Genomic DNA, 12,361 nt, shown 5'->3' with positions numbered 1-12,361 from the left:
TTCATAATAATTGAGGGATGGCTCGTTACACTCAGAAACAGCTGGGCCTGTAGTCTTCAGTTTCGTGTGGCAGGGTATATGGTAGAGAAGCTCATCTTCCCCTTCACCGAACGGTGAAAGAATAATCCTTGGTATTAGTTACTCGTGTCAGCCCTGCTACAAGAAGTAACATGGAAGCCTACCAACGTACGATACAAGAAGAATGAGGATGAAAGGGATATTGGAAACCCAGAACTCGACGTCTTTTACTCTAATATTGTTCTAACTAGTCGATATCTATACATTTACGACTAATACGCAGTGCAGTGTAAATCATCCTGACGAGGACACTTTGAACTTCTTGGAGCTCTCTTAACAGATATCCAGACTCTTTTAAGGTCTTAAAACTTGTATATGACACTCTTGTTCATTCTTCATATAACTTTACGCGCCTGGGGGGGCAGCGTGAAACTTTCAGTCGGTAGACGAACCATCAAAGTGTCGGGATCAAGGGTAAGCCTGTACGCGATTTACTTCAGAGCTCAGCTGAATGTATATCACATGATTAAGGTGCCTGTCTGACCATGTTATCACCGACTATTCCCAAGGTTAGGTGATAATCGAGTGACACAAGAGCCTGTCTGTGGCTGGCTGCCATCACCAACGACAAAAGCACCAGTTACACCAATACCCCCAAGACTAGCTATCATTCGCTCGTCGTGCTGATCATAATCCAGAGAGAACGTGGGTGTCACAATTCTCGGTGACTACTCATGGTATGACCAACTTTGACGCGTCTACCAAGAGATTGAAGGGACAGTGTCTAAGATTGTGGTACACTATCCTTGTTGTTTGTCAGGGAGCTGAGAGAAGAATTGGGTCCCTAATGAGAAGCCTCCTTCCTTCGATGTCACGCTTGCATGTCTGTCACAAATAATGGGATCCCCAAAGAATAGCACCGGTAATGCTTCAATTGAGCTTGTGTGCCGTATTCACACCTTGCTAGAGGAGTCTTACGTCGGCTTCTGCTCCTCCCGCTGTAAGACTGGCTACTGTTTCCTGGCATCAAACATGCGCGGATTCATGTTGCCACTCTTGGTGAAGAGATATTCATTCTCAGTACTCCGCAGTCGCGCCCAAGAACTTCTCAAGGATGCTCTGGAACACTGTCAAAGTTGTTGGTTAACCTGGCCGAGATCTACGATTGCCTCGTTCAGCCACGGCTATCCTGATCTTAACAACCAGGAAACCTATCTATAGTACAATTTTCATGCGCGGTTTCATAACACATTCCCGAGATCATCCTGTGACTATTGTCACCCGGTTTCTCCACGACACCATACCTATACCCCTGACTCGAGAGTCCTTCAGCTTATAATGGCAACTAACATATTCCTATATGACTCGACACGAGGCACGAGACGCAATGGTACTGTAACACCAAGCTATGCTATTAAAAGTGACAACGCGCTTAGTCTCTGTGTGAAACCTACCCCCGCGGTAGTCAGTCTGGCTAGCCCTATTTGTGCAATGTAAACACGCCCCCCTATTACATTCTACCCTATTCATATCCTAGCGGAAGTATGTGTACACAGCAGGACAAACCCGAAGCACAACGGATACCAAGAGATAGTCTGAATCAATCACATATCATCTTCAGATTGGAAAGTAGAAAAACTCGATCAAACTCGATTTTCCCCTGCAGGAAGTAAACATCGTGGCAACCGCGTAGTCAGGGGCGAAACCGTCGCCTCCACCATGCGCCCTCGGCTCAACTGACTGACCGCCGTCCAACATTAAGCAAACCCTACCGCATCAATCTAATACGGCCGAGTGGTGAGCTTTGTGTTACTATTCCCACGTTTGTTGGTCGTTGCCAATCCTACATACCATGACAAGCAGCAGCCAAGACCCCAAGAACCCCCCAATCCAAACTCCCTGGGGTCGATCACATTTTAGGGCTTAGCGGCACCCCGGCCTTCCCGAAAACTGAAAAGCGCCACCCAAACTGCCAGAGAATCTGACGCTGGCCTTCTCCGAAACGGTTGCTTCCGGGCCCGGAAACGATCTCGGTCGAGAAATAAGCTGGTACCCGACTGTTTGGACGTGACCCTTGTCGGGATGGCAGCTGGATGTTTGTAAAGGTCAAGAAATTGGAGCTGTCAATATTGGGCAGATGCTGACTTTGACTCACCATTTCACCGACTGACAGCATGGTCATCTTCAAAAATGACTTTTCGGACTTGACGCAAACGATTATTTATCACTGAACCGAAGGCCGCGATATTTGATTGGAGCGATGGTCGGGATTGCCCTATCGGTCATCATCTGACCCCCACACCATTTGACAACTTCACCCGGATGTTGCGCGGGACTGCTTTGCCTCTTGAGGGCATGCTCTCATCATACTTTCTGAGGTCCGAACACCATCGGCTTCTGCCGCGTTATCATGAATGGGCATATTCTCACCACGCCGATGACAGCGGTATCTTCCATCAAACTAAGCAGAACGGATAGCTAGGACCCGAAAAGAAAACTACAGGCATCTCATCAGGTCATTTTCTCACCGGTGCCATCAAACAAGTTGTCAATAACCTCACCGGTACCCTTCCAAAAGATCAATGATAGACTCACTCCGAAACATTGACGACCCCAGCTGAAAATCCCGCTTTCCCTCATCCACGTGTGCGTCAGAAAGCGCTGAAGAAAAAAGGAACAACAGGATACTCTTTCTAATCCCATGCATGTCTCGCTCTCGAAGACCCTGTGCTAACCAGTCAGAGATCGTGGGCTTGCATGCCCAAATCTCAAAAACCAAGACACTGCATTTTTTTCGTTCTTCCCACACCCACTTAAAACGAAAAGAAAAAAAGATACATGGATGAAACAAGAGGGTACGTTCCGCCCAGTTAGAGGTACAAAGACAACTTTTCCCCAGCTCTAAGCTAGAAAGGGAATGGTCTCGTCTTGACAGTATGGGTAAACAGTATGGAATCCACAACCACACTTCCAAACAGAAAAACGGTTTCCGCTGCTCTCACCCCACCCCAGACGATGGTGGAAATCCAGACCGGCGAGAATTTCTCTCACCCTCAGCTCGTCATGGCCAAGCTCGATGCTCAGGACCTGTGTTGCATACTCATCCACAGCTCCCAATCAGGAAATCGGCGAATACATTTCGACACATTCTAGCCCGCACCTCCATCACCGACCCACGGCAATGACAATTCCCTTCTGCATGACCACCCGTGCGCAGGCCCTCCACACACCGAAAAGAAAACTATCAACACCACCAATACCACCCCATCTCCGTGAACCTTGTAGCCACCAACGTCACTGCTCACCCCCATGGACCTAACTGCCCCAAATCCGCTCAGCTCCCTTTGGCCTTTCCAGGTTCATTCAGAAGACATCACTCACGCTCCACACGCCAGCTCCAGCCACAAACCTGCAACCGGAATCCGGAGTAAACTCAACCCCCGCCCTCCGGAATAAGAGGCGCAAGGTCCATTTCTCAAACATAACAATGGCCGAAGGATAACCTCACAAGGCTGAGGGAGGCTTCATGAATGGTGGGCGATTAATCTATGCTTCTCGCCGTCGTATATGTCGCCTTCCACCGTCGACCTCAGGCACAGCCCCCTCTTTTCATGCGGCTCTTCGCCAGTGATAGGTAGGTCCAATTGTAAAGATCCATCCACCGGGGCATATCCAGCCTCGCGAATAAATCCAGCCAATACAGCCACTCGTGTATCCCCACCCCCCCTCTCATTTCGTCTTCTGAATGGACCGCACAATCCAACCAACCACACACCTACAACAACCCCAGCGTTTCATGTCTTTTCTGTCATTTTTGACGATCGACAGGCATGCATACATACATACAAGTCACTTTTACCAAACGGCCTACACGCACACATCTCAGCCCTACCAACTTAGGTGAAGTTGTATCTGCTGTGTGACCCAAGCCTACTGCAACCAAGTCTCGGTGCAAAAAGCTGTTAGTCCCAGCAACAGTTCCCGTTCTCTGGCGCGATTCCACCAACAGCACCTGCCAGACAATAAACTCGCCCAAATATTTGCCACCAGCCCTTTTTTAATCCCGCCAAATGGCAACCCCAAGACGAGCAAATATCCCACCAAACAAGCGGTCAGCCTAACACTTGTGGTATATACACCTTCATTCCCGGTAGCCAGCCAGCGCCAACCACGGGAAGCCCCAATTCCCCCGGTCTTTGTCGATCACCAAACTCCAACCTCACCCAGCCACCAGATGGATATGCCCAAAGCCCGTTGCATCACGCAAGTAGCTCCCACCCCGCCCCCCAATGTTTGAGGCTGTAAGATTCATCACCGCAGCATGCACGCAGATTGGTCCCGTCGGCTTGTTCCGCTAAAAGACCGCCCAAGATGGTGGCTTTACTTACAATGGAACATCATTCATCACCAGCCACGGCTGACAAGAAGAAATAAATGAAACAGATGCAGGACAAGGCTGACCTCACCGTGATTTTTACACCGACAGCGGCAATTGCAGCTGACTGGAATATGCTGTTGGGATGACAGCGGGATTTCGCCCATCGCTCTCGGAGATGGAGCTCCGGGACCGAAGCCTTCCCGCAGAGCGGATCGGAGATGGCGGCTGGCTGCAGGGGTTCGTCGCAGACCCCCCGGCGAAGGCCGGACCGACAAGAGCAGAGGCACATGGCAAACGTGAAAAAAGTCAAGAGCCGGTCAGAAGAAAATAGTATCGGCCAAGACAAGACCAGTCATCACTTGACGGCAGCGGGACGATCCGGCAAGGTCGTTAGACCGAGGTGAAACAACATCCAACAATGATTACTTTCTGAAAGGACGCTGCAGCAACCAAAACACGGGCCGCAACGGCAGCCGCGTTGCACCAGCATAATGCTGTGGTAGCGTGATGGTGTTGAGTTTGGTGGTGCAGTACCACTCCTATCTGGCAAAACCAGGTCCAAGAGATGGAGGTACAAGGCGTAATGGTTTGTCGGGATCGAGACTCAGCGTCAGCCATATGTCAATGTCTTGCACTGTCTCGCTGCCGTTATCGGCCTTCTAGTCGAAAACAGTTCGTTGATTACTTTCAAGCCTCGGTGCGTCCAGCTCAGAACTTTCGGAGCTAGTTACGGAGATCTCGTATCTTGTATTCAGGGGGGTGTGCTAGGGAAACAGATTTAGCCCGGTTTTTGTCTCTTTCTTCATGGCACGATATCTCCTGCCCCACCCACAGAAGACAAGCGTGTCCCAACTCTTCAAAATTGGTTCGTGAGCCTTGTGCATGGCGGCAGGCCCGACTTCGTGTGTTGCTGTTCAGAGGTTTGTGCGACGACACCAAGGGCGGGACGAGCAGAAGCAGCGCGCCTTGGCAACAGGTCAAGCCCTGGACACAAGTGGGCACGGTGGGGGCAGCCCCCAGGGTGATGGTGATCCTTGTGGTTTTAGGCGACTTAGCCCCGAAACCTTATTTAGACAACAGACGCTTCCAGTGAGCTTGCCCCTACCCTGCTTGGCCTCTGGTGTTGGTTCAGTGGTTGAGGCCTGATGATGCTGTTCGTCCGGCCCGTTCTAGTGCAAGCTGGGTGACTGCGCCGCACAACAACCCCGAGGTTTGCTCCGTTCGCGCCCGAAACTACGGAGTTGTCCACACGTGCTGACGCGGAACGGAGATCGGGTTCGGGCTTTCCTTGATCGTCTCTTACCAATCGCCAACCTTCGCCTTGTGCCTGGTTTATATTTCGCCGAAAGCTCTCGGAGTTTCAGCAGTGGGAATCAAATGGATAGAGCCACATGAGAAGAACCAAGAAACGGTGTTCCCAACCATCTGCCCTCGCGTTGCGGATAGCACAAATGGCCCTGGGCACTACGCTACTGCGCTGTCCGTCCTGTTGTGTTCCCAATGGCGCTCCCATTGCGGGGGGGCTCAAGCCCCTCTACCGCTCTCTCGGGTCGAGTTGGGGTGTACGAAAGGTGCGGGGAGTCCCAGCGGTTGTCCCCCCAGTTGGAGAAGTGCCTTCGGTGCCGTGTAAAGTGACAGATCGCCGGCGGTGGAAACACTGACCCCCAAACGCTTGCCATGGCGCACTTGCAGGGTTCTGGCACCACCACCATACGCTATGAAGAGCCAGGAGCCCCTATGGCTCCCACTAGCGCCTGCGCTTTTGGCCTCCAGTCTCCGAAGCCTTCCTTGATCTTTCGCTGCTTGATTTCTTATGACAGTGTTCTGCACGGAGCAGCCGAACGAGGGACCTCCGGCCGGGTTAAGTTGCTAACACTGCGCCGCGCCTTTGGTCACCCGGTGACATCACTCCCCTTCCTGCCAGTGATTTCTCATGGAGGGTGCCTAAGGTTCTGCGCAGCCAGGACATCTGTGACTCAGCTTGTTGTGTTGTAGTTGGGGATTCGGTCGAATCAACGGGGCTGGCTTCCGCGGCCTGAAAGGTTCGGTGGGGTTATCCTCAATATGAGTTCGAGGCAGTGCATTGGCAGCGATGCATCGGCACAGGGTGTGATTTCCGGGGGGGGGGGGGGGACTGGACCGAGAAATGAAACTCTCTCGTTGGTGAACAACCCAATGATGACGAGAGCTAGCAGACCGGTGTGCACGGATGGCATGCCGGCTGCTTTGGGGATGGGGTGCTGACTCTTGGCGGACGGGTTGTTAAGCCTGCTGCCCGTTAGCTTAGGAGGAAGCAAAAAGAGGCATAGACTACTGAGCAGGTTATGAGACGGACATAATGTGTTGCTGGCCCTTCGAGCTCGGTTCATGCAAGTCATCCTGAGGTAGGAGGGAGGGTGGACCAGCCCCAGACCGGCCTCTTCGGCAGATGGGCGGATAGGCGGTGACACGACACAGCCAAGCGTTCAGGGCTGTACAACCTCAAATGACCGTCCCCGCCGAATTTTGAAAAATGGCGATATGACCGTGGTTCAAGATGCTGCTGGAAGAATGTGCTGTGTCGTAATACAGTTACATGATGGCCCGGGGAGGTGAAAACAACAAAGTGTGGCAATCAGCTGGCATCCTCCCCAGGGTCGTTCTGCATGGTGGGGGGGCGTCATGAATCTGGCGGTTTTCCTTGCTGGTTGTAGCGCTCTTTTTTTGCTCAAATTGGTGTACGGTTTTTTGACATGTTGCATTTCCATGGCGTGCATAGTGATGAGATTGTTTGCTGCGGCTTACCCACCCTCACACGAAGGCAGATAGGAAAGAGCAGAGGACCTAGCTAGAGACATTCGCGAGGACGAGAGTAGGTCCTTCCACCCATTGTGGCCATGGAAACTGCGGAAAGATGGCCGGGCCACCCAGGTTGAGGCAGACTTGCGGGTACGCACACAGCCATACAACTGCAGCAGCGATTGGAATCACTTACTTGAAACGTGGCAGAGCAACTCGTCACTGTGGGGAATTTAAAAACGCGAGTCCAGTGCGATGCGATGAGTGTGATGCCATCCCGGCCTTCCGGCCGTCAGATCAAGCCGGGCAGCCAGCCACCTGCAGCATGGAGCTCTCGAAGCATCCCGGGGCCGCGTCGTATAGTCCGGGCCAACCTAGAATGCAAGTCTCCACGTATTCGATTTGCGATCCTTTCAACTCTTCAAGGTATAGGTGAAGCAGAAGGCATAATGATGGGAGGTACCCCGCCTTTTTGTGAAGCCGTTGCCCTTTTGGGGTCACCTTATCACCGCTGGTCAGCATGTTCCTCAGATGCAACCACCGGGTCCTTCCGCATCTCCTGACAGGCAAAACCAAGGGGACACGAAAACCAACAGAGCAGATTAGTCAGATCCAATCTGTTCAAAATGGTCCTCCGAGGTTGCGTGATAACTGTATTCCCTCTACCCACCCCTGGAGTATGCAGCATGCTCTGAAGCCATAATATCAGGGTCGCATTTAGATAGCCCCAGGTGTTTGAGGTCAAGACAGAGTTTGTGCGAGGTTTGGCGGTAGAGGTTAAGGGCCGTGGCGCTTCTCGTCTGCCTCGTGTCACCGGCCGTCAGATTCTGGCGGAGAACCAACCAACCGCAATCAGCTGCTGGGGCGATCCTTCGGTGTTCGAGTCCCTTGTGCAACCAAGCTTCGATTCTTGTGTTACATTAGATGAGAAATGGACTGCCACACTAACTTCTGTCGTGGGGACTAGAGAGGTGTTGCGCCTGTGCCTCGCACCAACGTACAATGGCCTTGCTCTTGTTAGGTCCTAGTCATGCTTGGCTGAAGGTGTTCGTGTTACACGGTTGACAATCTTGCACCTGGGTCCTGCCCGTTATTTTTGACGCGCTGGGTACACTGAAATGGATGAACCAGAAGCGCGAACAGGGCAAAGCGGCCAATACGGTAGACAGATCAGCTTGACAGGCTGGTTTAACCAAGTCAGAACAAAGATGAATACATTGAATGTTAGAAAAAAAGAAAGGGAGTGGAAATAACAAAATGAACACGCCAGAATGGAAATCCCCGCAGACGAGCGAAAGCCGGAGCTACCAACAACCTTGAACGGATTTAGGGGCGTTCGTGATCTGAGCCCTCGCAAGGTTTTCCCCTGCGCCCATCCAACCATTTCCCCATTCCCTGTTCCGAGTTGTATGAGCCGTGTTTTTGATCGCCCACGCTCAGTGCTGCCCGTCTGTCGGTCCTGTGTCTGCCCCATCTACCTGTTCCTATCGCAAAGGTCCTGAATTTCTCAGCGGCCTGGCCTGGGCCAAAATCATCCTTGCGGTTCCCTCGTGGCCACCCTGACAGTACAGACACTATTCTGCAGCACTTGCAAGAAAGTCTGTTTCGGCTTGTTCCCTTGAACCCGACTGACGCGGCTGAGGTGTTGTTGGTAGGTGACACAGGCCGTCGTTCAACCTCCCTGCGCCGATATCTCGCCGCCAAAGACAAACACATACCGATGATCGCTGAAAGGCAACAACGTCCAAGAAGTAAAGTAAATGAAACGCAACGTGTGGTGGGTTGGGTTGGTGAAATCTGACAAGGCAAATAAAAAAGACAAAAACAGAAATTAAAGACGATGCACCCGGGTATCCTTGCAATGCTCTCTGACCTGGTGGTTCCGACCCTTGTACCTAAAACCCTTTTTAAACAACTTTCCTAAGCCGAAAAGCAGGAAAGATCAATAGAAGTAGAAGCAAATAAGCCGACAAAAATTCCTCCCAGTAACAACCCAACCGTTTGGTGTTCTTTCCGATCCCAAGTCCCGTGTATGTATCCGTACTCATACCCATATCGCATGCGTGTGTGTGTGTCTGTGGTGTGTGGCGTGTGTTGTGGCCAGCATCAGGTAAGCTGTTCAAACCACCGTGCCGTGTAGCAATCACCCCTCCATTACTGCCAAGCACAACAAAGATAGAAAAGCCGAAAAATCCATGCCCCGTAGAATCCAGTTTGCCCGTCCAGCTCTTGATAACCGATTTCCTTGTGCCTATTCCCGACAGGCTCGATAAGCTCTAGAGACCTTTTGTGCTTTCCAGCCTGAGAGATCAAGAACCGGAAGAATAGAAAAATGCTCTTGATGTTCAACCACCTTTTCTTCCACTTTTTTTTTTCTTTTTTGGTTATATATTGTTCATGAGATTTTGCAAAGCTGTTGTGTAAAGAGTAGATCATCGCTCGCTGGCTCGTTCAAAGTCGTGGAGCGCCCAAGCCGTTGGTAGAAAATGTGTCGTTACGTCAAATAGGTACAAGCTGACCGGCGTCGTGTGTCTATCACGTCATGTTCATTGCGGAAGAAGAAGAAGGCGGTGGAATGAGCGTAGGGTAATGTCCAGCCGAGCTCGGCTTGCCTTCGAACCGGCTGCAGCGGTTGTTGGCGTAGTAGGACTGTGGTGGGTAGAAGATGCTTGGAAGCCCTTCCATCTCAGGCTTCACCTTGGCTGGGTCGAATCCTGTACTCATGGAGCTGTTGGTCCCGCTGTCCGAGGCATCGTGACGCGAGTGCGTGAAGAGTTCAACTGGGTGATGCTGGTGATGTCTCGGATCGTGTTCGCTCTCATAAATTGTTGCAGGGTAGTATTGATAGCCCTTCGTTTCGGCGATGGCCTTGACCTCATCCGCCGAGATCATGGGCTCCATGGTGAGCTCGTGGTGATGTCGAGTACCGCCATACGGATTAGAACGAGGGTCGTACGATGGATACCCTCCCTGGAGTATGGATGATCCGGTAGAATATTCACCACCGGGGCCCATCAGTCCCGGCGGAAAGCCTCCGCCGACACTGCCGCCGCCAGAACCTCCAGGCCCGCTGCTCGTGCTTCCCCTCCTCTCGGGCTGGTAGTGTCCAGGAGAGCGCCCACGCACGATCATCTTGGCAGACTTTTTGTGCGCAACTTTAATGTACGAGTCTGAGCCCTGCTGCTGCCCAACATCTGCCCACAGCTCCACGATAAGGTGATAGTATTGCTGTGCAGCCCTCCTCTTGCCGTTGTTGGCCGTGGCCTGCTTGAACTGAATACGCTCAAATGTGTGTTCAGTGGGAGCCGAATTCTGCGGAGGAGCACCAAAGCCTTGATCGTAGGGCCTGGAGGATGCGAGGCCGCCGTCTGGCCCGTACAATGCGAGTGGATGGTGTGTAGCCTGCTGCGGCTTTGCTGAGAGCCGGACTTTCTCTGGCTTGGCGATTGGCCCTTTGTCTCGCTTGGGCGTGTGCTGGACGAGCTCAATGGAGTGGTTGTCATTGTCTGCCACGACCGCAGAAATACACATGGCGAAGCCGAACACTGTGTGCGCCTGTGTAGATCCCGTTGGCTGGAACTGGATGCCCGCATGCGGGAGCACGGGCGACAGAGAGAATGAGCAAATGCATGAGAAGTAGTTGCGTCTATAGCAAGTCCACTCATTGTCGGCCAGGAAAAAGCCCTTGTCGATGATGCCGTTGATGTCCACCTTGATGGGAGTCGAATTCTGGTCAGCATATGACAAATGGCCGTGTTGTGTCAAACTTCCCAGTGGCGGGATGTTTTGCTGCGACTTGGACCCGAATCCAGAGTCCATCTTGAGAGAGGCGTAACTGGCCGGGCTGTTGGTGGGCGAAAGGTGAGGCCGTCGTGAAGGGAAGGAGGGGGACCGCGGGATAAAGTGGTGATCTGGCTGGCGCCTGTTGAAGGAGGGCGTCCCTGTCGCGTAGATATCACGCGCAGCACCCAAGTGTGATCCTGGATGCGGCAATGTTGTGGACCGAGGGGCATGTGCCATGCCCGAGGGGCTCGATGTGCTACTGCTACAGCTGTAAGCGCTGGGGAGAATCGAGTGCGCCATGGGATGGCGAGCTCATAACGAGAAGGCAGAAAAGAAGCTAAGTGTATCACGTACTTGGAGCCCAGTCGAGGCCTGACGTCCAGGCCGGGGAAGACGGGGGGGGCGGAAGAATAATAATGACCGCCTTCAGGGGAGTACGGAGTGACGGGAGGCGGTGGGATCAGGCTTAAATAGGAGGAAGGCTGCGTTGGTGCTTCCGGTATCGTTGACAAACTGTTAGTGGACCCCTGGGTGAAGCTGTGAGAATAGAGACTTCGGGTCAGCACACGCGGCCACGCCTCAGAACCATGCAGAAGGGGGAACAATGATGGGGCAGGCAGGTAGTGTCAAGCCAGTTCGTCCACAAGCAGGGCGTCCACAACGCGATGCTCGGTGTCCCCAGGCTCCCCCCTGCTGCACCACTGCAAAACACTTGTGCGCCGGTAGGACGGTGCTTGCTAGGTGGTACTGCCAACGTACTGCCAGCTAGGTGTAGCACAGAGCCACCTAGCAGCTGCTAACGGAAACCGGGGAGACAGAGGACGGCGCATGCGGCAACAGGCGCGGGAGGAAGGCTCACAAAGCTGCCGATCTCATGTAACCCGTCCGGCGCCGAAGCAAGCACCCATTTCTTCCGCCACCGCTGCACTGCAATCGAGCGAGGTTGAAGATGAGGAAGATGACAGCACCTCGAGGCACCCACCCCGGCCAAGTCCAGTTGCCACAAGATGAGGAGGATGCGGCAAGCCCGAGGCTTGGGGGAAAACAAGAACGGAAACTTGGGGTATGGGATACTGACGCTTGCCTGGCTGCTTGCTTGGATGCTTGCCCGCTCGCTGGCCTACTTGACGAAATCCAATCTGGAAGAGGGAAAGGAAGAGAAGGGGTGTGCAGAGGGAAAATAGACAGAGGGTGCAGAAGTGGAAAACAGCGTAATGCAGGGGAAAAAATAAACGGTGTAGTTGCGGGTGGAGAGCGCGGCACTGTTATTTGAGCAGTACGAACAGACCGAGTGCAATGCCACAGGACCCTTTACCAGTAAAAAAAAAGCGAGTGCCCCCCAAGGAAAAGACCAATGGAAAATTGCCCATTGACGTACGTACCACATATGATCAGTAGGAGCCG

The 12,361-nt window shown here is 52.7% G+C and overlaps 1 protein-coding gene across 1 annotated transcript; it reads right to left on the bottom strand.

Annotated features, from left to right (window-relative positions):
• Positions 1-9,709: 9,709 nt before the first annotated feature.
• On the bottom strand, positions 9,710-11,583 carry PODANS_1_22920 (uncharacterized protein; the record flags this gene model as incomplete). Its single annotated transcript, XM_001906577.1, has 2 exons — positions 9,710-11,216; positions 11,312-11,583. Coding segments are annotated over 2 exons (1,779 nt in total), but the record flags the coding sequence as incomplete, so codon positions are not given.
• Between the last annotated feature and the right edge of the window lie 778 nt (positions 11,584-12,361).

This window comes from Podospora anserina, chromosome 1, assembly GCF_000226545.1.
Source record: "Podospora anserina S mat+ genomic DNA chromosome 1, supercontig 6".
NCBI lineage: Eukaryota > Fungi > Ascomycota > Sordariomycetes > Sordariales > Podosporaceae > Podospora > Podospora anserina.
Note: the sequence above shows the minus strand (reverse complement) of the source record. Positions and strands in the feature narration are given on the sequence as shown.